The sequence below is a fragment of the Argiope bruennichi genome, chromosome 9 (assembly GCF_947563725.1).
Source record: "Argiope bruennichi chromosome 9, qqArgBrue1.1, whole genome shotgun sequence".
Classification (NCBI taxonomy): Eukaryota; Metazoa; Arthropoda; class Arachnida; order Araneae; family Araneidae; genus Argiope; species Argiope bruennichi.
The window spans coordinates 115023560-115050971 of record NC_079159.1 but is presented as its reverse complement, the minus strand read 5'-3'; the positions used below and the strand labels follow the sequence as shown (position 1 = coordinate 115050971).

General features: G+C 29.8%; 1 protein-coding gene across 2 annotated transcripts in view; it reads left to right on the top strand.

Moving 5' to 3' along the window:
- LOC129985124 (alpha-glucosidase-like) overlaps positions 1-27412 on the top strand; it is a 624230-nt gene that overhangs the window by 455564 nt on the left and 141254 nt on the right. For both annotated transcript variants that reach the window (XM_056095042.1, XM_056095043.1), the window contains one exon: positions 3193-3813. In XM_056095042.1, coding sequence (XP_055951017.1) covers positions 3193-3813 — 621 coding nt within the window. The remainder of the gene's footprint in view (positions 1-3192; positions 3814-27412) is intronic.

Genomic DNA, 27412 nt, shown 5'->3' with positions numbered 1-27412 from the left:
ATAAAAATAAACGAAATTTATAATAATAATAATAATATTTAATAAGTAAAGCATTCTTTAGAGTAAATTAAAAATTTATTTTAAGAAATCATTCATTTTATGAAACTTCCAATACGATGAAGAATATCTTTCTCCTCGTTACTTACTATGTAGTATAAACAAATGCTCCTGTTGATTAAGAATGAAAAGCTCAATCCTAATATATTTGAATAAATATTTTAAATAAAATATAAAGTTATAATATAAAAAAACAAAGAATTTGCAAGAATTTATATGAATGAGGAAATGTTTTTCATTCTTTGATTTATATATATATATATATATATTCGTAAGGATGTCTTGAAATCAGAGAAATTAAATCACAATTTCCTAATAATCTTAATTATTTAGAAATATGAGATATAAAATTAACTAAAAGCAAATATTTAATATCCTAGTCTATTGTCTCTTATAGAATTTAATTAAAAATTCATTTTATTAATTAGAAATAATGAAAATAAATTATTTCTTTTATATTTATTCATTTCACTATTATCGTCTTTATAAAGCAGTTTCCCATATGATCGTGACTTTTTGTTCATAATAAAATATGATTTTTCTTATTTCTATTCAGTAAGAATATACCTTCTGAGCCATATAAGCGGTGGACCAAAAAGTTATCATTCGCGTCCGTAGAGAGATCCCCCCCGGGGGGGGCACTTCGTAATTTATGCTGAGAAGCTTTCGGCATGGTGGTCTGTCCTCCGCACCCTTGCGGGTACACGAAAGATGAAAGTCTGGCTCCTCTCATCGATGGCGGGACGTACTTCCTTAAGGGAGGGTTGAGCCATGGCCGGTGATAACCTTTTGGGCTCAACCATAGTTCTCATCAGTATTGCGGTGGCGGTGATCCGGTCATTTAGTTTTTATCCGTGTGCCTTGGGGGGGCGGAGAATCAGTTTATAATTTTACGTACATAGAGGCATGGCAATTATAGAATAATTCAATAGTATTTCACTATCCTCTAAAACAAATCTGTGTATTCTCTTATTACTCGATACATAGTTTTACTGCTCTGGTCGTAATGAATTGCTGTATGCATGAACTTATCCAAGAATTTCATATCCTTAGCTCTTGAGAGAGAGAGTGATGAATCAACAAAAATATTCCATCTGTAAATGTATGAAACGAATTAAGTTAAATTAAAGCTTACCATTAAATTTAATATATCCAATGTGTAATATATCCAATTGTGATAGTTCGAACTTGAACATTAACAATACTGTTTCCTCGAATTTTTCTTTCAAGGACAGTTCACTAATGTTAGCATTACAATGTGTTAAGTGACTTCTACTTTAATCCGTGTTCTTTCAGAAGACTGTGTTCTAACAAGCAGAAAGCCTAACAATGGCGAGACAAGAAAAAACAAGTGAATTACAAGATAATTGAGTCAAGATAATTGACTTTCGTTGTTAATCCTGTTTTGAGAAGCGGTACCCTTTTATTTAGCCATGCTAACTTTATTGAGATTTTTTAAGCATAAATACACGAGTGAATTGATGGCATAGGTAAAAGCAAAATAGCCTTAAATATACAATAGAGAGAAGAAGTTGCATTTATAATATACCAATATAAAAGGAACTTTAATGTAAGCAGAAAATATTTTGTTCAGTAATAGTAGTCAACTTTAGATTTTAAAAAATGTACAGAAACTACATTGAATAAATACATTGTTTACTCAGTTCAACGATAATGGTAGATTCTTTGAACTGTTCGTTATAAATCTACCCTTTTGTTTACCTGAATTTAATCGTTTATTTCATTAACGCCTAATTATTTTAAAACATCAATTTCAATAAATTCTTTTATGTTCAAAAGCGCCAAGATAAAGTCGTAAAGCATAAAAGAAAGCAAGACAAGAAAAGCGTAAAATAAAATTTCATTCCTAAGATTTTTTTGTTTTGTTTTGTTTTGTTTATAGAAAAATCTGAAGAAAATCCTTTTTCAAAATGTCTTTATATACATGAATTAAAAAGTTTTTTAAATAAAATAAAATACAGAAAATAAAATGGTTTTGATTTTCTTGTCTCGAAAACAAATCAGAGGAAAAGTAAAAAAAAAAAAAAAAAGTAAAAGAGTTCCATTTTGACTTCAAATTTTTGATAATTTGTGGTGCCCACTATAATATTTCAATATGCTTAGTATTTTGAGAATAAGCATTGCCTTGTTCGACAAAGCTAAATAGGAAAAACTGAATGTAATTCGTTTAGTTGCAGAAATGAAATGCAGTATCTTAATACATCCATATTTGGGGAGCAGCAAAAATTCTCATTCGATGTAGAGTTTGGTGCGAGTAGAGCACGTCTATGTTTAATTTGTATCTCCTTGTTTTATCCCATTGTTCACTGTGTGAATCACCTTTGATTCACACTTATTGTCTAATTAAATATTTTTTTTCTCTACTACGATTAAGAGATAATAAAGAACACAGGCATGACCGTTGGTATTGATGGGTTTTAAAGTTTTCATGTTGAGAGTTACTAAGAAATGTAGAAACACTAAAAAATCAATAATTCGCAAATGAATTGATATAAAATATGATTAGACCATAAAAGAAGAAAATGTAATTCATTGGAAAATCGAATTTTTTTATTGTCAGGAAATCAAAATTTATATGTCATACTGTATAAACGATAAAATTGTACAGGAGTTCCTGGAATGATGTGTTTCACTCACATAGCTTAGTCTGGAAAATGACCTTACAAATTCTGAAAATGTTTCTCTTCATTCCGGACTCAACTTTCAACGTAATGTTTTAAAATGAACGTAATTTTTTAAAAAATTTTGTTATGATAGAGAATAAGCAACGGAAGTCTTGCTTACTTCTGCGAAAAAAATTGTTGTTATTGTCTGACAACTGTGTTTCTGAATGAAAAATGACGCATCGAATATTTAGAAATCGTACTTTACCAATAGCATCGTTTTATTTTCATTTATTAAGGGTTATACGAGCTTCTGCCTACCCCTTTATGTTCTATTCAGTATCATAATTTTAAATACGTTGATGAAGTTTAGAATTTATTACATATTTCCGAATAGTATCTTTCGAATAATATCCCAAAAATTAATTCGGTACTTTTTCAATTAAAAAATTAACGAAAGCGAAAATAGTTTTTATAAGACATAACCATTCCATTTATAATTTTTAATTAGGCACCCCCAGAAATGGAAAATTCTGAAGGACCTCCCTCAGAAGAATGGGAACTGACTCAGCGCACATTCGGTGGACACTACGTGCTCAATTGGTCCAATCCTTCTGTCCAGAAAGAATACGAGAAGGCCCTTGCCCACTGGACAGCAGTGGGAGTGGATGGAATCTACATGAAGCATCTTGAAAATATGCATGTGCACAACCATCGCCACATTCCAATAATCCTCAGACAGTGGAGGGAATTACTCGACAGTTTAACTTTCGGTAAACAACCCCGAACAATTCTTATCGTCTCCTCAAAATTCGCTGATTATCTGGTCAATGAAATGGGAATGGACAAATCGGTCCTGGCCGATGTGGACTTGCTGGACCATCCTTTGTTGGTCGGCAGTGGAGAAGAGATGGGGAAGCAAGTCCAAGGACTAAGGAGTGCTTGGCCTGAGGGCTGGCCCGTTCCCATGTGGCACCTGGGGAGTTCGGATACCTTTCGCATAGCCTCGAGGATCGAACCTAGGTACCACATGGCAGCAATGTACCTGCTGATGAGCCTGCCTGGAGCGAACTCTGTATTCTACGGAGACGAAATAGGCCTCAAAGACAGCTATGATGTTTTCAGCGGCAGGGTAAGTGGAATTTTGATGCAATTTCATACTTTTCTTTTTACAGATTAGTTGCATTGTGTTGTCGATTGAACAAAGTACAATCGTAGTAAAATGGAAACAAGTAAATGCAATAAAATAGCTCGATCTGTTTATCTGTATAAAGAAATTCTATATTGAAGGAATTTATCATCTATTCAATTATAATCGAGCAAAGAATATTCGAATATTATAATTGTGAACGACCAGTCTTTACCAAGCAAAGGTTAAGCAGTTGTGACAAACTACTGCACTCTATAAAACACTACCTCTTTGTGGAAATTTGTAAAAACCCAAGATTAGTTCTACTACGGATAGTTGTAGGAATATTTGAGATTGGAATTTGCATAACATTAATTAAGTGTGGAAAATAACCAAAGCTAACGATGGAAAAAATATTTTAAATATTTCATAATTCTTAAAAATTAATATTGGTACAACTTATAGTAAAAACTTGAATTTGTAAATGTCTAAATATAAGAAGATTTATGCATCAAAAATATATTTATATATTACGGAGAATTTTTTTATAGCGGCCAACAATTATAGTTATTTAATTTTAAATCAAGAATATGTAGGTCTGTTTCATTCATAACATTATTTCAATAGTTATATAATAAAGCTCGGATAGCAACAGAAATAGTTTATATGATTGCTTATAATTTGCTTGATTCTATATTATAAGCTGATATAAAGATTACTATTTACGGTTTTGGAAACATTACTTTATAAACTGACCGTGAACTAATGGAGTTAAAACAAAAAATGTGATTCTCATTTTAGCAATTTCGAGTATTTCTACGTCAAAATAAAATTTCCTTTAATTTTGTTGAACCATTCCACAATTAAACTTAATAGTTCTCTCTCTCTTATTAACTGTGACTACGGTTTTATAAATGGGAATGTGTCATTATTTTGAGCGAATCGTTGTTTAAAACGATATTAAAATGGGCCTTAAATCTGTTTCACATCATGAGAAATAGTTGCAAATTAAAATAGTTTTATGGTGTCTATTGAAACACGAATTATTTTTAGCAGCATTGTTCTTTAAACTTTTCAAGATAATTCATATAGAGATTTAAAAATTCTCTAAATTCACTACTAAATATTAATTTTGAGCCAATTTCAAACTTTTAATTAAATAACGGATTTTCAACTGAATTATTTTTTACCATTAATTAAATTACAGCTCAATTATTTATAATCAAATTTACGATTAAATTTTACCTTTTTGATTTAGAGATATATGATCCAATCAATATTATTCATTTTTAAAAAAATTATTTCTTATATTGTACCATTTTCGATAGATTTTTGCTTTTGGTGAAAGTATACTTTTCTGAATAATTCTTACAAATAACAAAATTATCCTATTGTGGAAAGTAATTACTGCCCTTTAGGAAAATGGGGTTAATTCGCTTTCACTCGAAGAATCGGGGAAACCTTTTACAACCAACTTTATATACCAACTGCTCCCATGAAAGAAGTCGTGATATCGATACATATTTGTGACATTCGGTTGAGTGCCTTGAAGCACAATCGGTGCTGAATACGATGACGATGCAAAAATCGGAATCGGCTTTCTCCTCAGCTCTGAATTGCTGACGTTGTGCGGGATTGAGTGGGAAACAAAACTACCTCCCAAAGAGATTCGATATCTTATCCTTTTTTCCCCGCGTGACAGCACACAAGCTGTGAGACTCAATGACTTCATATTTCATGTTGCATCGCCTGAAGCGGCTTTATTATATCTCTCTTGAAGATGATAGCCACGCAGCTGAGGCGGACTCTGTAGAGAGGCTTCAGTTTATTTGATGTTCGTGTAGAAGTGCAATTACAAATCAGCTAATAAAGAAGCAGACGTGTCTTGTTATAGGTCGAAATAGGCGAAAAGCAGTCAAATTTTAATTATATCTTAATATCAATTATTCGATTCTATTTTAGGTGGGAAGGAGGTAATAGCAAAAAATAATAAAAAAAAATGGGAAAATAATAATAGGAATGAAAAAAGATTTTCATACATAATTTAATTATAGTGATTTTTGCATTTAAATATGTGAGTATTTACAGTTTGTATACCTTATATTTTTATCATGTGAGAACCTGATTTTGTTTTGGTTTGAGGTTTTTGAAGCCTCAAAATGCCTATGCAACAAATTGGCGATTTATCGCTTTTGAGGCATCAATTTTTCGCTTTTAGGGTTATTAAAAATAATGCGGAGAGTTGTCACATTTGGCTATTTATTGCCAACTAAAGTTACAACTTGATTTCCAAATTATTCATTCTCTGAATTCTTACGAATTGTCTTAATTAATTTAAGTCATTAACCAGTTTAAACCGATTTGAAACAATCACGAGACTATCATATTACGCATGCGTCAATATTTAGAGAAACGATGGAGTTTTTTTTCATATCAAAATCGATCGTGCTCCAAAACTTGGTTTGCCAGCTAGAAAAATTGAAAATGAAAGTTAAAAAAATTACTAATATATATATATATATATATATATATATATATATATATATATATATATATATATATATATATATATATATATATATAGAGAGAGAGAGAGAGAGAGACCGATAGAGAAGTCTCGTGATTGTTTCAAACCGGTTTAAATTGGTTAATGACTTAAATTAATTAAGACAAATAATGACTTAAAAAATAATAATGTTCTCACATGATAACTTGAAATTTACGGTCGTAGATTTTCTTTTTAAATCTTTTTTTTTTATAATTTCGTAAATTAAATTCAAGATTTTCGTTACTGTTGTCTTTTTTTAAACTTTATTTAGGATTGAAAATAAACAGAAGTCTCTCTGATAAGTATTTGGTTAACTGGAGCTCTACTGTGCTTATATGATGAATATAATCATAGAACATTTCCATATTCCTTTAGCTTTTAATGAATAGCAAACTAATTTTGTAACTTCTCCACTTGCATTAAAACATGTTGTTTGCATAAAAACTATAGTGTCATACATACTCTGTTTCACTATGGTATGTTAAAGTCTTTATCGTCATTTCTAATGTAATCTTTTGTACTCTTAATAACTGTAAGATATTTCAACTGTAAATTAAAATATTCAAAGGAGTTTGTTTAATGGAATCGTTGCGCTCTGAAAGGCTGCTCGTTGTTTTGGCCATTTGTGATGTAAATAGAATCATTGTACTGTACACTTGAAGATTTCTAGACTAATAATTTTCGATGATTGTACTTCGCTAAGAGATGGTACGCAGAAAGATGAGTGGTTGTCACGTCATCTGATTCCGCGGATATTCTGAATTCACCTAAGGTTTTGCTAAAACTTTTTTTTAAATGTAAGCATCTCCTCCTTTTATCTTTCTTTTTTTTTTTTTTTTTTTTTTTTTTTTTTTTTTTTTCTGACGAGCTAAAAAGATCCTGACACACTTCCAAAATCCCGGAGAGTTTTCGAATACAAGAATGAATAATATTTCTTTTATAATGGATGCTGCTTTCATACAGCCTGAGTAAAAACTTTAAGGCCAGTAAAAATTTTTGAGAAAATGGTAACATATAAACTGAGGAATTAAAATACCATTTGATTGATAATTATTGAGCTTAAATAAAAGTAAAAAACGTAGAAAAATTAATTTGCAAATATTTTATTATTAGAAAATATTACAGAACACACAAATGAATATTTGAGCCTGAGTAAAAACTTTAAGGCCAACACAGAAAATAACATATAAGAAAAAAATTACAAATTCTTAGAAGGTTGTGTAGGAGCCATTTCTTCGAATTACTTCAAATATTCTTGTTTTCATGGACGAAACGAGTTTTTGACAAAGGGTGGGGTCGGTTTTATACCATTCATCTTCGATAGTAGATTTCAGCTCTGTTGTTGATGTAAAGTGTCTCCCATTTGCATAAACTCTTCTTGCTAAGTCACCCCAAAGGTTCTCGATTGGGTTGAGGTCAGGTGATCTAGCTGGCCATTTCACAGTTTCAACATTGTTGACTTGGAACCAATTTTTTGTGCTGTTACTCGAATGGATCGATGCATTGTCTTGCTGATATTTCCAATTTTCTCCAGCAAGACATTCAGCATTTGGCAAAAGATGATTTGTTAGGACATTTTGGTATCCTTGTGAATTCATTCTACCTGAAACGAATGCAATTGAGCCCACACCATTGTAAGCAAAACAGCCCCAAGTCATGACAGACCCTCCACCTAATTGGCGCTTGGAGAATATTTCTTTTTCATTTCTTATATCATGCCAGTATAAATTCCACCCATCTGGTCCATCCAAATTCCATTTTTTTTCGTCAGAAAAAATAATTTCTATCCATTGGTTGTCCCAGGTCATGACTTTCTGGCCAAAGTTCAAACGCTCTATTTTGTGTCTCTGCAGTAACTGAGGCTTAGTCAATTTTGCTGTATAAGTGAACCTTCCAGACCTTCTAATTGTGTTATAAATCGTTTTTTGACAAACTTTTAAACCTGTCGTCAGAATCAGTTTCCTGGTTGAGTACTTTCCAGTAGATGCAAGTTGGCAAACTCTTCTTTCATCACGCGAGGACAAAGCTTTAGGTCTTCCCCCAGTATTCTTTTTACCATAATTGTCTTTCAATTTTAAAAAATTGTTTACTACAGTCTTTGATCTTCCTATCTTTATCGCAATAGCACGACTACTCATTCCTGTTGAAGACAAAGCTTCGATATGTCCTCTTTCACGATCAGTTAACTTCTTACCCTTCGCCATCTTCACAAAGATCACCAATACTTCGAAGAAACGTATGACAAATATGAAAATTGCAGCGTTGTCACAAGCTAGTAGTTGCAATGGTAATTAGACGATTATATTATATTTATTTTTAAAAAATGACTGGTGGCCTTAAAGTGTTTACTCAGGCAGAAATACTAACTTTTTAAATAACCACATGTTTCTCATAATTATGTATTTACAAATTATGTTTATGGCATTTATTTCTTATCAATGAATTTAATAATTAATATTATTTGAATCCCTTTTATTTCATTTTACATTTTCTCAAAATTTTTTACTGGCCTTAAAGTTTTTACTCAGGCTGTATACTTCATATCTTATGTGCTGCTTTTAATCATATCTTTTTAACAACTCTTTCTATTGCTCGATTCGATCAAGAAATTTATAGGGATAATTATATCTCATCTTAAATTGTAATATGCAATATGCGGTTCATGTCACAAAATGCTGTTCGGCGTAAGTAGTTACAACTATAAAACCAAATTTCAATAAGTTTTGCTGGGTGTAGTTTTAGATATAACAACATTTTAATATAACAGCGACGGTTTCAAATATAAAATGATTGTGAAATTTAAAGCACTTTATTTTTTAAGGATATTATAAAGAATGTCAACCCTAATGTGCGAATGCACAAGATATTTTATTGTATCTCCAGGATATTGTTCGATATTGTAAATGCAGTACAGTATCATAAAAATATAATGATGCTATTATGGGCGTTTTGTGCTGGTGGAAAATATTCTTAGAAAACCACTTCAGGAAATGATAATAACAATATATCTGACTTTTTGTACGGTACGTTCAGTTCCAATTTTTATTTCGTGTTTATATTAAAGTATAAGGTTACATATTATCGAACATTTAACTTATATAATACCAAGCAACATGTACCAATATATTATAATTTACTTTGAATCCTTTTTCATCATACAATAAAAATGTAAAAGGCAGCTTATTGCATTTAAATAGGAATAATGAAAAATTCTTCCTCTTCTTAAATTGTTGACTGCACAGTTCCTGATATTAATCTGGAAGCATTCTTAGGACGTCTCTTCTATTCCTGAACGATGCGATCTAATAAGAATGCTTTCAACGAGAACGTCGAAATTTCTCGGCTACTATTTCTTCCCAGCTGTTTATCCTATTTCGTGGCAACTGTCTTGCGAGTTTGAGGATCCGAGCAAACTTTCAAGGTTTATTCTTCTCTAAAGGAGTCAGCATAGAATCAAAAGCCGCAAGCTGAGTCTTCTAATGGCGTGATATTCTGACAATGGATTCATGATCTTCTGAGTGGGTGTTGGTTTGAATTCCGTTCCTTCTCTTAAATTGAAAGAATCCGAGGTCTGAGCTCGTAATTAGCTGTTGATCTCAAGTCAGAGAGAATTGAATTTAAATTTAAGAGACTTCTATTTCCAAGCTGATTGTTTTATATCTCGCGTTGCGATAATAATCTTAATTTGGTGATGCCGAGAATTTCGGAAGGTATTTGTTAATTGCAGAAATGGTAGAATGGAATCCTTTTGCGTTTGATAAATTTTTATTAACATAGGTGGAAGGAAATTCGCAATAAACACATTTAATTTTATATTTGATGATTTACCTACTGCTCAACGAAGTGGCGTCTTCTCAGCTCAGCAATTTGAGAAGAAGCTGCTTATAGATAGTCAGGAAATAGTGAAGGTCAGCCTCAGGAAATAGTGAAGGAGATACGTTATGAGCATACATAATTCTATAATGATATGACGGCTTTTCAGCTCAAGAATTAGAGACGAGGCTACATATAGATGGTCACCCTCAGAATATAGTGAAGGGTATTTGGTATAAACTCATTCGGGTTTATTATTATGAAGTATCTACTGTTTGTTAAAGTGGCGGTTCTTCAGCTCAGGAATTAGAGACGAGGCTACAAATAGATTTTCAACCTCAGGAAATAGTGAAGGAAATTTATTATAAACACATTTAATTCAATCTATAATGGCGTAACTATGACTTAACGAAGTGTCGGCTCCTTAAATCAAGAATTAAAGAAGAGGTTGCATATAGGTGGCCAGACTCAGGAAATAATGAATGAAATTCGCAATAAACACATTTAATTCTATATTTAATGACGTAATTAAGGTTCAACGAAGTGACGGCTCCTCAGCTCAGGATTGAAAGAAGATACTACATATAGATGGTCAACCTCAAGAAATAGTGAAGAAAACTCTTTATGAACACCTTTAATTCTATTTTTAATGAAGTATCTACGGCTTAATAAAGTGGAGGCTCCTCAACTCAGGAATTAGAGAATACGCTACATATATATGGTTTACATGCAGTTATAGAAAATGTTTCATGGTTGTTGGATAGAGATAACAGAATATCATATTTTTTATACTGATACATTATATAACCAAACTGATTATTGCATTTCTTATTTAAAAATAACTAATGACGCAACAAATTTTCCTGTTAATAACGAATGAGAAAAATTATATAATTCGATGTTTAATATTAAGCTATTAACATTAGAATATCTTAATAAACAAAAACGGTTGACAAAAATGATTGCTCAGGTTCTCAGTTGCACTGAAAGAAAAAAAAATGTCTTGATTTTTATAGCACTTTTCAATATTCTGATGCTCATTTTTGATTTTGATTTGAATGAAGTATCTACGGCTTGTGCTTTTTAAAATTGTGTTTTTTAAAATCAGGATTAATATCTTATTTAAGTGATAAATACTAATTTAATGTATTTAATAAAATGTAAATATAATTATAAAAAAAGTTTGTAAATTTACTGAATACTTAATGTTTTTTTTACTTTGATCAAATAAGGTATACTTAATTTTACAAATACGATCAGTCTCGCCCATCAGAAGCTTAAAATTTAACAGTGAGAAAAGGCTTCTGTTTTTAAAGGGTTACACTACTTTTTTTTATCCATATACTCGCTTCATATTTGGTAACAATATTAAGCGCAAAAATGCAGGAAAATACTAACCGCAATGTGAGATAAATTGAAGTCCTGAAATATTTCCATAATTTAATTAATATTTTAAAAAACTGGAAACATGAAATTACAATCTTCTTTATTTTAGTAGACGCATTTTGTTAGATAAATGCTTTAAATTATTTGGCTAGCATACACACAGATAATCACAGTTCTTGATAATTTTTGTATCACTGGCAATTTATTTTATTAATCATTGCTCGAATTTACTCGTACTGTTGCGAAATGTAACATGATTTAAAATAAAGAAGGATAAAGGAATTATAAAGTTCTCGAAAATCATCCTCAACTTGGAGATGAAATGCATCGTATAAAGGGAAAGCACATCTCCTTTTCTTTTGCTTGGCGAGCAAACATCCTAATCAGAATGTTTGCACGCCAGGCCACAGTCTCGAAATTCTCTGTCTTCTCCAGCTAATTAATCTATTTTCCTTCAAATGTTTTATTAGTTTGATGATGCTGGAAAGTTTCCATGCCCTAGTTTCCTTTTGGATTCCCCTAAAGATTTATATCGATTCCGTTCGCATCTACTTTCAAATCAAAAGCCACATTGTGACTTCTAATGATAAGATATCCCAACAATCACTTCAAGATCTTTTGAAGCGCGTGTTGTTTTGAGTTCTGTTCCTTCCTTCAATTTGAAAGATGCTGGAACTTGAGCTTGTAATTAGAGGCAGATTCTCATTCAAAGGCGATTCAATTTGGATGAAAGAGTCTTGAAATTTCAGGGAATTGGCTGCCATTGCACGAAAATGAGGTGATCTTGTTTGAAGTGAAGATTTACGAAAGATATATGCCCTGTACAAAAAAGAAACTTTTCTATTAAAAAGTTTAAAGTGTTTTTTCGTGAGATGTCAACATGAATAATCGGAAAAATATCATGGATTTGATATCGTGAGCTGAGTATAACAGTTAAATAATCGTAAATCGCTTGTTTCAAGAAAAAGGCAAATGAATGCATCCATTTGATTTTAAAAATATGCACATACAATACACTCCCGAGTATCCGATTCGGGACTATCCGGCCTAGCTTTCTTTTATCGTAATTAAATGAGGAAAAAAGGAGTTGCATTGACAACATTGCCAAAGCATTGGAAAAGTTCTGCTCATTGTTCATTGTTTCATCAGTGTATGACGGACCTCGATTGTTGCCGCTGCTCCTGATTATAACTGCACAGTACCTATAGTATTCGTAAATTGTTCTTGGGGTATGCTTAGTGTTTTTTTAAGTGCACCGCAGTGAAGATTACAGAATTCATGTTAAAATGTGTACAGTTTATATCTTTTAACTTACTTTTTCCTCTTATAAATTCTTGAAACGTGCAGTGCAGTATATAAACATATACAAACAACCAGTACAGAGCCTTCTATTTTAACTCGACACGTTAACGGCAACTGTCGCGTTCAAATTCTAAGTGGCTTGAGATCAATGGAGGGCTTAGCACTCATTAGAAAGTAAGAAAATACGCATTATAGCAGTGATTTTTGGTATAAAAACTTTGTATTCTAGTATTGGTGGGCAAAGAAATGAGTGCATAGAACTCCGGCTTATTCGTTATCCGGCCAGTCCTTCCGTCACATTAGGCCGGATACTCAGGAGTGTACTGTAGTGATGTCTTTTCTTTTCTTTTTTCTTTTTTTTTTTTGAAAATTAAAAATTGCGTCTAATTTAGGTCTAAAACAATTTGTCTAAATTTAACTTACTATTAAGTATAATAGTAATCTTCCTTCTCTTACTCATACATGTCCAAGTTTTATTTTGTACGTAAAATTCCGTAATTAAAAAATTCATCTCCCGTTGTAATTGTATAAACCTATTTTATAACATTAAAAATTAAATTCCCTCAAATTTTGCTTTCTTATTTTAGAACATTTATGGAGAAGAATGGACTAAGAATTTCAAAAAAAATGACTTCAATTTCACTGATTCTTTTTCAAAAATTCTGACTTGGGTTGTTCTGAGATTCGCGATACATTTTTTTTATGTGAATAAAATATGAAAAATTGCTCTGGTCTGTTTAGAAAAGTTTCTAAGCTAAAGGATAAAGTAAAACTGAATACTCATTATAATATTCAGAAAGTGTGAAATAAAATTTTGTTTATTTTATCCGTTTTTGTTAAAGTTCTTAATTTTGAAAAATGTCAAGGAAAAGGATATCAAAATATCTTCTGCTTTTGGTTTGCGGATTATTATTTTTATAAAACAATTAAATAGTGTGATAAAACCATTTTTCTTTATTTGTTAATAATTTAATAGTCTTGATTTTATTAGAAAATCCTGCAAATGATAACTTTTTACAAGATTTTTTTTTAACAGTATTTCAGATCTTACGTTCACAGACATAATTTTAAAAAATGCGTTTTCCGGACTTAGGAAAGACTGAAACGGGAAGATCCATCAAAAGTTCAAGTTGAAACCTTTTGACGATTACAATACTTTCGCATTGTATACATATATGGGAAACTAATGCGTTTATTGTAATAAGGAAGAAGCTGAAAATTTGTTTTCATACGTAATAATCATTCGTTCTATTTTTCGTTGGTCACGTAGGAAACGTTCAAAGACAATCCTATTCCCTATCATGTAAAAAATTGCTTATGCTGGCCTTCAGTATATTTGCTGCCTCTCTCAAGAGAAGAATTAAGACAGAGTTCAAGACACGTCCCAGTGTAATGAAAACACAAGAATTATTTGAAAATATAGACAATCACTTTCAGAATATAAATATAACTCTTAAAAAACGCATCAATGTCTGCGAGCAAAATGAACAGCCGTATAGATAATGTTCGTGTGACCACTGGAAATCGTAAAGTGTAATTATTGCTTACACAAACAAAACATTGAGCTTCTTGCTGTATTCTTTTCAAATTCTTTCTTCCTATTTCCTATAATAGGAAGTTACAGAAAGGAGTTATAACAGTTTGTAATCGAGGCAATTGGTTTGAATTACCTTTTATTTATTGATGATAGAATTGTTAATGGGAAAATTGATATAAAAAGACATTTTCTGCTCAATGAAATTAATTCTAAGAGCAACACAAACATATAAGCTCAATGCGTGGAGACTCTCACGTAATTTCGTTAACAAAAACATTCTTTTATATCTTTTCAAAATTACATCGTTACGTGCAAAATAGAGTTTTTTTCCAAGTTTCAGGTATTTATAAATGTTTTTCTTATTCCTCGTCATTGATGCGATGGGCATGAAATTACTTTTATAGCACTGAATAAAACTGAAATAGATATTTTATGCTTGATACTATAACGTGCCTTAGCAACTGATGGTTTTCCTGTATTTGTAAACTTTATTTTTTATACTTAAATAATACTTTTTCGTATTGAAATTGCAGTCTATTAATTTAGGGCCGCGGTAGCCTTGTGTTGTCTCTACTTCGGAATCGGAGGGTTTCAGGTTCGAGACTCGATTCTACCGAAGAATCGTCGTGTTAGCAGGTCTGGTACACACTAAATCCGTCGGGGGCAAGCGTCCTCCCGCTGATGAGGTGCGGAAGTTTGGAGGGGGGATGCTAACTCAGGTGTCTTCTTATCATCTGACCATGGTTGTTCAAAATTACGTGGTCCGTCACAAAATAGCCCTAATGTGGATTTAAAAAGAAACGTTAATTAAATTAAATTAAACCCGTCTATTATTTTATTCTTTTATAGTTTAATTACTAATATACAATTTATTTAACCATTTTTAGATTTTTCTTTTGTTGATTTAAAAGTGATAAATAATTGAACAGCTTACAAACAAATTGTAACAAGTTTCAAAAATGTATTGCAGATATATTCGAATAGACAATGCCAATTCAAAATCTCTTTGTGTAAATTGTTAAAAAAATTCATCCTTTTGTATTTGTATGTATACACGGGAACTACAATAGATTTTTAGCACCACAATTTTTCTCGATAAATTATAGGATGTCGCTGTTTCACATTAAAAAAAATTGTTAACCATGCATTCCAATGTATTTTAAATTTTTATTCAAAATGAATAATATTAAAGTTGTAATAAACTGTATATACATTTTATGATATATTACAATAAGTTACATTGTTCTAAACATGAAAGTTCTAGGTGTTAAGATGTTTCGAAGAATTTTAAAATATTCATTTTTTTTGTGAACAAAATTTTTATGTAATAATGGCATTTATTTTTCTGGTATGAACGGTTTTCGCATTTAAATCTGGAGAGTACAAATAATATTACAGTTCAGGAAAAAAAAACTATTTGAAATTATTTGCAGTGAAGGGAAATGGTGAAATAAGGTACTTATTGCTTAAGATATTTGTTAATTTTTTTTAAGTGGGGGGGGGGGTGTGAGACCGATAGATATGAATGGTTTTAGAATGAAAATATGTTTTTACATTTTAAGGCAAATATATAAGGCATTCATTAATTTTATTCCGTCTGAGAATTTGTGTTCTCTATCCATTTATGTACTCTTTTTTTGTAGTTTCTTTGTTTCAATGTGTGTCCTTTCGTAGAATTCGGAAGGAATATAGCATTTAAATTTTTTTATTTTAATTCTATATTTTTAAATGTAATTAAAAAATCTAATTTAAAATAATTTTCAAATTTTTCTGAATATATCTAATTTAAAATTCGAATGTGTTTACGTTGACAGGAAAAACACAAAAGTTGCTTAGAGATTCTAGAGAGAGTTGAGAATAAAGATTCAAAGAAAAAAATATTTTTCACTATGGGTGGTTTGTATATGTAACAAATTTGTTCAATTTTGGGATTTTTTTGTCTATTAGATTCCGCTTCAGTTTTGTAACTAATATCATGATCAAACATTTTTTGTGAACTATCATTAATATTAATATAGGAACTAAAAAAAACACTATCTTCTATAAAAGATAAATGAATCGAATATTTCATCTCGCTGTATTAAGAAATAAAGAAAACAGGAAACTAAAATAATTCATAAAATTAAGAATTCGTGGAATAATCAACTAATATTACGTAAGTCTTTAAATTTGATATTAAATTATATTCTAAATGATAAGAAAAATAGTTACTGAAATTGCAAGGTTTCATATTTAAAAAGAAGCTTACTTATCGCATAAACGAATAAGAAATTCTAATGCTTTCAACTTTGATTCAATTGAAAATGCATTCCCCCTCCTTGCTTTACAAAGGATATGTATAGAGGTATACTTTCTGGAATAAAGTTAAAAAAAAGGATATAAACAAATGAAGCAATTTTATAAAAATCAAAATTCATAAGTTAATCATAATATAGCTTGCAATAAATCGTAAAGATTAATAAAAATATTTAAACTAAACGCTATCAGTTACACTGAAATTTCCATTTTAAATTTAATTTTCATTCATACTAATAGGATAAAAAAATTCACACTCGTAGAGAGAAATGTTAATTTCATTTTCTTCTTACACTATTTACTTAAGGCATTTCAATTTCAGATTTTCTATGATAATTTTCAAAAAAAGCAATTTTAACCTAAGAGAAATTATTTTCAATTCTATATATCAGCAGATATAAATTTCTATTGAAAAAAAATGAGTCTTATTTGAATATGTTTATATCAAACGCATATTAAAATTAAAAAACGTTAAGTTAAAAAAAAAGAAATATAATTGCTTAAAAATTTTAAAATTCTCAATTTCTTGAAAACAAATATTTTAATTGGATATACGATTTCTGTTCATGCACATTTTAGAATAAAAATTAAAAGCAATGAAAACAGGAGTTGTACGTTGACGGTCAGAAAAACTACAAATAAAATAAAATAAGGTATTTTGAATTATTTATTTTTCAACGACGATAGAAAAGCATGAAATTAGATGGTAACTGCTAACAACTGGTTTTGTAGAAAAATGTAGAACTTGATCATATATCTCCTACAAAAAAAAAAAATTTTTTTTTTATTCCGTTTGAGACACATGAATGCTCACTTGTTTCCTGCATTCTTTCTTCCGCCTATTGAATTCCAAATAAGGTATTCGATAGAAGAACAAAGAATATTTTATTTAAATATTTCTTAGCATAATTTATTTGAAAGCATATAATTTAAAATTTGAATACACTAAGCTAGCGGCAAATAAAAAAAACGATTGCTTAAAACTTCAGCGTAAAATGCTGAAATCACTGAGTGGGAAGATTCGAAGCGTAAATTTAATCAGTGTTGATTGTATGTGGCAAAACTTCTCAGGTTTCAAAATTTTGATTTAAAAAATTTTTTTTTTAATTTTTTTTTATTTTGATGTTGAAGGGAAAACCATTTCCTCTTTGGAACTATGACTAATATGACTAAAAAATTCCTGAACTGCAAATTCAGAGTTTATTAAATAAATCTTACTGATATTTTCACAAAGAATCTTTAATAATTCCACGCTTTTTAAATTTTAGAATTATTCAGAAATAAACTTCAATTCAAGAAATTCAGAATATGATAAAAAAAATTGTTTACCTTATATCTATCTGGATTTGGAATTGAATTTTTAATTTGCTTACAATGAAAACTTCGGCAATAAAGATGATATAGGTTTCAAATTCTAAATATGAAATGAATTTTATTTTCTATAAATAGAAAACAGATTAAAAAAATATTTTTCTTAAAGTTCATTTTAAATCAATAGGATGTATTCTTATCTTTATTTGTTGAATTCATCATATTTAGTAACTGAAAATTTAGAGACGATTTAATATAAATAAACAGAAGTGATTTTTATATAATGTTACGGAACGTTCTCCACTAAGTCCGTAAACTCAACGGGTTCGTTTGTAGCAAATGTATGGAGACGCATGGTCAACAAGCCTCAGTAACAAACGACGATTTTATTACCACGGAGTCATTAATACACAGACAAAAAAATATAGAGCCCACATGCACACAAGCAATACACAACAGCATTTCTAGTAAACAGCAGTACGCAAGTTGCACAACAACGATAAGGCAGCTGAAAACGCTCAGGGAAAAAACAACAGAACCAGAGTTGAACTCAGACTAACACCAGCTCGGTTTCATGGCCTTTTATAGAAGGTTCTCGAACAATCAAGCATAGCTCGATTCCTATTGGCTGTATCGCCAAAATACTTAAATATTTCAGTATTATCTATTTTGCCCCCAAATTCGTCGCCAAATGGTCACCAAGCTCTGGGATCCCTGATTCGGTACCCGATTAGCATCCGACAGAGCTGATCATAAAACGTTCTTTCCAGTGATTGGACTAACCGAGCTGGGAAGCAACATTACAGATTTGTAACAATATTAAACAAATACATTTAAGTTCTTCAGCTAGATTTCCCTTTTGAGATAAGTCAACTTTTAGAATATTGATATAAAAATATCGAGGCAGCATTTTTCCAGATTGATTTATAGTAATCAATTATGCAAGTTGGAATTGTTTATAATTATGAAGCCAAAATCCTTAAAATAGTTATATATTTGTAAATTTTTAAAAAAACTAAATTGATAATTTTTCTGTCTTTCTCTTTCATTTTATTTAAAGAGATCACGGTTGGAAACAATTTAATCAGCATGTTTGAAGTATCAACAATTTTCAGTTTTTATCAAGTATATTATTTTAAATTGGATTCATTTTCATACTTTTAACCATTTCAACTGCTGAGTAAATATTAATGATAGAATGGACTGCGATGAAACTAAAATCCATAAAATCCATCCTAAGTCCATATCAAAAAACTGTTCAAGGTGATAAACCAAAGAAATGTAGTTAAAGATGATTGTATTTAGGGATTAAAACGAACTGCAGAAATAAACAGAAACATCTGAAAATTTGACATAAATTCTTACCATTTATCAGCCTTTAATATTTTATTATTTTTTAAAAAAGTATTATTACATGTAGATTATAATTTTAGGTATCCAAATATCTTTCACTAAATATTTTATTCATCGTATCTATAAAAGTGCTTCCATATTAATGAATAAAATTGAATAAATCTTCTATGGTTAAGTGATATAATGTTTCTAAGGGGATAACAATTTTCTAGTATACATTAGATATATTTTCCTCCATTATGCATTAATTTTGTTGCAAAAAATATGTCTGTGTTTCAGAATTTACTTATTTCAGATATAAAAAATTAAACTTTTTATAATTTTTATGTTTCATTTTTGCTTTCTTCGAGCACTGGTTAAATAACTTAAATAATAGTAGCTTCTAAAAAATGTAATGATTTAAATTTCAAATATAATTTTTATTTTCAATTTTAGTGTAATGATAATAGAAATAAAACAATGAATTCCGTTTTTCAATTCATGTACTCAGAAAGTTTGCACTTAAACCCTATAAAACCAATATCATCAATTTCTTTTTAAAATGCAAAAAGAAAAAAAAAACATTTACCGCAGTATATGGAAGTGTCAGCACCATATTAATGTAATGCTATTAAAAGCAAGAAAATGAGACAAGTAGTTGCTTTCATGAATTCAAAAATATTGAATATCTTGTAAATAATTTTATCATCTTGATATTTCGTTTTTTTATAATTAATTCAATTTAAAGCAAATAGAATTGAAAAAACACTGAATTTTCAAAATCACAATTACAAAGGAAATAAACTGTTTTTAATTATGTTTCACATTACTATAGAAAATATGAAATAATGTGGTTATTGATTCAGAAAAAGGAATAGATTATCAACAGTGTTTTAGAATGGAAAAAAAATATTTTGTTTGAGTAGCTAGTAACACATTCTTGTCCTGGCTGAATTTCAATATTCTTTATATCTGGTTTTATGTTTTAAAATAAGGTATTCAACAGAATTCGCAAAGAATATTGAATTTAAATATTCTTCAATGTAATTTATTTGAAAAAATGTAATATAAAATTAGAATTCGTCTTATTGGGGGGAAAAAACAAAGAAATTTGAAGTCTGAACTCAGCTTGTTGAAAAGTTGAGCATAAAGAATGGAAGCGAAAATTTTATTTGTGTATTTTGAATGAGATAAAAAGATTTATTGGCTTTGAAATGATAAACTTCTTTTTTAGAATTCTTCAATATTTTGATTCTTTTCGCTTTGAGTCTGATGTCAGAATTAAAACTACTTTTTCTTTCAAACGGAGAATAACATTGTTTAGAGAATTATATATAACAGAAAAGAGATTTAAGGAATAGAAAAAGGAATATGTAAATATTTATTCCCAGGAGAAGAACATATATTATTTATCTCATTAATCAAGAAGCAAAGGAAAAAGATACGCAAATGTCGGTTATTTAGATTTTCTTTTACATGAGTTTGATTTGATTAAAATTTTAAATAATCTCACAGCGACAACAACAAAAATTGTGTGAACTTCCTACGCTTGGATTTGAATTTAGTTTTAAAAAAATAAATGGAAAATATCAAGTAGTGTTTTTATTAAATTTGTTTTATAAATAAGATTAAATAATAAAAATATTATTTATGATTAAACAGTTTAAATCTTATCAAAAAAAATTATTAATCTTTTCCTCTTGAATATTATCAATACTTAACAGAATTGAGAATTTTTAACCTTCCCTGAATATTGAAATGTATAATTATTCAAATATTATCATTTTAATGACTAGAAAACCTCGGCATTTTTCAACTTTAAATATTTACTTCGATTTTTTTAAGCATCAGATTTTTTTTTTTTTTTATTTATTTACGCCAATATCTTTAATGTTTGACTGTAGTATTAAGAAACATCTTAGAAAGCTAAATTTCAATGTTCTCCTTATTAAAATATTAAAAAATTGTATCATTGAAAAAAATTGGAAAGCAATTTTATGAAAGAAACATCTGGCAAAAATACGATTTTTTACAATTTAATAAATTAAATTAATTCATTTCCTACCTACATTCATTATTTAAATTGATCACTAGATGATAATTATTTGTAAACTACTGCTTTCAAACGGTATTAGGAATTTGCTATCAATTATATATCTCAATTGTGGCATTGCATTATGTGAAACTGGAGACAATTTGCCATTTATTTGCCATTATGTTTAGATTCGTTTTGAATCATCCATTATACCTGTCTTCTCGTTCTGAAGTGCACAGAATCGAGAGTTCGCTTTCTAATGGCCATCATTTTTTTTTCCTACATTGTTCAAAATATGGGTATTTTAATTCTAAAATTTTGCATTACAAATATTAACACTAAGGTATATAAAATAAGTAATCTATAAATTTTAGAGTAAATTCATTAATTAATTTGATTCATTAGAGAATTGAGTTTCATTTAATGCCTATTTCTATATCTGTTATCTATCTAAATATTTTGCATATCATCTGCCAAATTTTTGTTAAATGGAAATTAAAATTTTTATTTGAGCTGCAGCAGCATTTTTGAACGTTTAAATTGATCTCAAAAATAATAAAAATACTAAACTCTATTAATTAAAAAATGCGCTGATAGCATGCTGTCAGTTATTTAAAAATAATGACAATTTACTTAATAAAATCATGTTAATTCAGTCGATTGTTAACAAAAAGGGAAAATTGTTGTGTAAGTTTTTGCTTTTCCGAAAGAATTTATCTATTCGGAGAATGTTTATATACAATTACGGTATATTTAATGACATGATGCATAACTAGCCGCCTTTGGCAACCATCTGGTTCAAAAAAAATAATGAACTCTAAAATTTTCAATTAAGTAATTGTGTGTCTCAGTCTCTTAATAGCTTCTTCAGCAAAGCATTTTTAAGCTTCAAATTTTGATAGCCACATATATTATTATAGAAGCGTTATGATATTTTGTTCATTGTACTATATATGCTTCTAATAAATAATTTTAAGATCTTAATTTGAAATTGAAAAGATAAAATTTCAATAAATACAAAAAATCTTTTGCTGAATTCAAACATATTTTTTTAAAAATTTGATTACAGTAAATCGAATCTTTCAGCATTGTAATCTTATGTGTACCAAAGAATACTTTTTTTATATAATTTATGCAATATTTCAAAGAATTATTCAATATAAATTTCACTAATTCATCATAAAATTTAGTTTTAGCTACAAAAAGAATGAAATGCGGTAAATGATTTATTTCATTTCAATCAATGTGAATGTACTTCTAAAAACAATTATGAAGTCTCAATTTTGTACAGTATTTCGGACCTATAATCAGTAAAATTATTTTGACAATCTAACTTTTCAATCTTCTGCAACTAAGCAATGACAATGTTTTAAAGCTTTGAATATCATTATTCTAGGACAATCAATAATTTAATTATTTTAGACAATCAGTATTGGGGGAGGTTGATTGGAGTATTTTCTTCAAGACGGTCAATAGAGCGGCTTAATATAGCGCATTTTTATAGAATACAATTGAAATTTTTATAACTTAATCGATTGTAATTGCAAAAGAATGAAACTTTCTTTATTTAAGATATTAGTATCTCAAGAATATTTTATTAAATATGAGTTGCAGAACAGAGGATATGTATTTATAAAATCATGATTCGATATGAGAGCATTTATTGACTCAAGTTACATAAAATATAATTATTTACTTCATTTAAACCATTTTACTAGCAATATGTCTATTACTAATAGTTTATAAACTAGCTCTTGAGTCCATACTAGAATGGATATCCTGCATATATAAAAATATATTTACCTTAAAGAAAACTGACTTATTGAATTAATAATCTAGATGTAAAATATCACGAAAAAAGTTTTTGGCATTAATATTTAGAAAATTTTGTATTTGATATTTAGTTCATTTCATACAGATACGTGCTGAAAATCACACTTTTCTAGATGTAATTTATAATAATAGTTAACTGATTTTTTTAAAAAAAATTAAGCTGTTTTGGCGATATAATAAACAATGCGATGGCAATGTGTTGATGAAAGCTATTTTTTTCCATGCACGTGTAACGTGCTCGTGCAGATTAAATTTTATTTTTAATTTTTGCGAAATAAATTGTTGAAAAATATGATTAAAATATTTTTTTTAATTCTTGGAAATAGAAATTAAATTTATAGGTTAAAACTTTGGAATCATTGAAAATATAATTTTTTGTTCTTTAACTTGATGTAAAAATTATTTCTGCTACTATGTTATCGAAAGTTATCGCGAAAAAAATGCAGAAATTTCGCTTAATTTTTCATTAATGGAAATTCCATTAAGAAATTTTACAAACGAGTTTCTAGTGCACATTCCCTATCTCCAAGGTATACATGTATCAAATTCAGTTGCTGTAAGTCAAACGATCTGGCCTGTAGAGTACCAATATACACATACACACATGATACAGGGTGTTTATAAAGTCCCGGACCCATTTTGATGTTTAATAACTCATAAAATAATAAAGATATAAACACACTTATGACATTTATTGATGGAATAACTCATATATTTTCCTTTTCAGGTTTGAATATTTTTACTTTTGTAAATATCGTCTGCGCGTGTGGTTAATTTCAGATAATTTCATTTTCCAGTCTAAATATCTGTACGTTTCTAAATATTGTCTGCTTATTAATTGCATTTTTCTCTCTTTTGTTTTTGTCAACTATTGCAATGTTATGTTTACTTTTGATGTGTTTGTTCTATGTAGTACTTTTGTATGTGATGTTTTATTCGAGCGGATATTAAGGAGAATGCATACACCACAAGAGAAAGCACAGATTTTATGGTGGTTCATAGAAATGAAATCGATAGTGCAAGCACAGAGAAATTTCAGAAGAATTTACCAAAAAGATCCTCCATCCAAAAACAGCATCTTGCAGTGGAAAAAGAATTTTCTAGAAATTGGAAGTATCGAAGATAAGAAACGTTCCAGACGTCCTTGCACAAGTGATTTTGATGTTGAGCGTGTCAGAGAGACATTTTTACACAATCCTAGAATATCTGTGAGATCAGCGGCAACAGAATTGGATATGCCAATTTCGACGGTGTACAAGGTTATTAAGAAAAAATTAAGACTGCATGCATACAAAGTTCAAATTGTTCAAGTTTTGGAACCGAACGATAGACCTAGGGGGATGGCCTTTGCAACAGATATGCTAAGGAGGATAGAAAATGCTGCTGATTTTCTGAAGAGCATAATGTTCTCCGATGAAGCATCCTTTCATGTTTCTGGCATTGTTAATCGCCATAAAGTGCGCAAATGGCCCTGTGGATGCCGACATGCTTGTCGCTACCTGGCGTGAAATTGACTATCGACTTGATATTTTCGGTGCGACGAAGGGGGCACACGTGGAAGTTCATTGACAAGGGTCATGAAACTTTTTGAGTCTATTTAACCATTTATGTTATTAATTTAAATCTATCTTTATTATTTTATGAGTTATTAAACATCAAAATGGGTCCGGGACTTTATAAACACCCTGTATATGCCAATAAATAGGTATTCTTTGTAGATTACTAGTGATTATTCATAAACACAAATAATTTGAATGGTAATCAAAAATAATCACCGGATTCATCACATTTTTCTTAGCAATATGCATATAGAGTGGGCAAAACTTATTTTGTAGATTAACAAATCAAAATATTCTGTAGATTAAGGCATTGGACACGTTAACAGGTTTTCGACTTCAGCATAAATATATTTTTTCTTATATAAGTGAAAAATTAATTCCTATTGGAAAACATTGTTTTACTTGAAGATACTTCAGTATAATTATTGCCTTAATTCGATAAAAGATGGTACAGCATTCTTTATTTGAACATAATGCTTTATACAAACGTATAATTTTCCATAACCTAATTCTTTATTCCAATGCATTCTATAGAAAAGACTCTAAATCACATCAGAACAACAAAGTGAACAATAACTCTTCCCTCTTTACACTTGGTGACATCATATCCGTTTGCATGTGACTCAAAATGTATCGTGTCAGGTCATGGCTACAATGTTATTTCCTCCTAGGACAAAATGGTCCGTAATTATTGTTAAGTGAGAATCCCTTCCCCCCTCCCCTGAAATTCCACCAATCACTTCTAAGCACGTGAGCGTCTCGTATTTCACGCTTGCGGCCAAAATGAATTATTTGGCACCTTGCAGCAGGAGTTAATTCCATTCACTTTTGCGCCAAGAGTGTCTTTATTTAAGACGCGGCCTGTTGAATTTCTAAGTAGGCAGAAAGTTCGCCTTTGTTCCGCTGGCTCAATTTTTAAAACTTTTCCGCCCTCGTCGGAAAAGTGTTATAAAGAGATCGTAACCTTTTAGGTGTTTATTTATGCGGGGGAATAATGACTCCGCATATGCATATAAGCACTTGGTAATTTATACCACGGAGAAAGTTTGCGATATTCGGTATTATGTACCTAGAGAAAGAGAGAATTGGTGATAAAGAGACTGGAAAAGTTTGCCGGTTTACGTGCATTTTAAAGAACAGTGAATTTTAAATGAAGTCTGAACGTTAAAATTGCGTAATCAAATGAATACTAATATTACTTACCAAACTAACACTTTATTTTAGATTTTTAAATAATTTCACAACGTCTTCTTTCTCTGAATTTGTGAGGTCTTGGTGGTATGATGTTAAAGTCTAGGATTCGGGACCGGAGAATTCTAGGTCCGAGACCTGGTTTCACCGAAGAATCGCTGTGTAAGCTGGTCTGGTGCACTCTAAATCCGTTGAGGCCAAATGTTCTCCCGTTGGTGTGGTATGGAATTTTGGAGATGTATGTGTCAGCTTAGATGTCTTCCTCACCATTTGATCGTGGTTTAAAATTGCGAGTTTCTTTCTAAAATAGCCCTAGTGTTGCAAGAAAAGAGGACGTTAATACTACTAAAATAGACTTTTCTGCTTTTGTCGTTTAAATATGTACTATTTGGCAAGTGGAAGTTTAGCCAAACCAAACAGCTAGCTATTTATTGGTCGCCATTTTCAATGTTCTGAAAATATATCGTTATTCAAATGTCTGTAGTAGATTTAAAAATCAAAAATTTCTAAAGTGGAAATGAGATTGAAATTTTTTAAAAAAATAAACCTGAATCTACTATAGTTAGCAATTAATACCATAAAATGACATTACATTAGCTAGCGATATACATTTTATAAGATTAGACATTGGTTGAAGTATTATTATTGGCATAACAATACTTCGATGTGCTTTTCTCCATTTAAGTTTTCAATTATTTGAAGAAAAGCGGTGCTGCTTTTTTGCAAATATAATCAATTTTTATATTGTTCTTGTCGCATCGTATCATCAGATAGGGTATTTTATACTACATAAAATGTGATTCCTTATTTAATAATTAGGCTTCTGATGGAGGGTGATATATTATGTACTTTATTTGTAAGATAATACTGAATTGGAGACGCTTCCATTACTGCCGAACCTTTTGACGGCTTAACTCTTTGATTTTTGCAGTAGTTTTCCTTCGAAACCACTTTTTTAAGAGTATTATTTTAGTCCTTTTCTGTTCTTTTGGAAATTATTTAAACAATGCTACCTGTATGTGTTTGCGAATTGTTGTTTTCAAATTTATTCTAGATTTTTGAATTCCCTTTCAGTGTATGAATTGGAATGACAGACAGTCTTTCTCTCAATAGATTTTTCTCAAAATTTCACAGAAATCTATAAATTTGATCCATAAAGGAATCATAAAAATCTATAAAGAAATCTATAAAGACCTTATACCAAATTTTGTCTATATATTTCAAAGCCATTTTGAGACACAATGACTCAAAATTCAACAATAAGACACAATGCCAAAAATGCGTTTTTCAACTCAAGGAGGTCGACGAAAAAAATGGCGAAATTCGTTGAAATTTCGAGTTTGAATTTCTGGACAACTACAATACTTTCTCTGTATTTCGCATACGAGAAAGTAAAAATTGGCGGAATTCTAATGAGATATTTGTCTAAGACTACTAGACGGAGAGATCAATCCAATAAC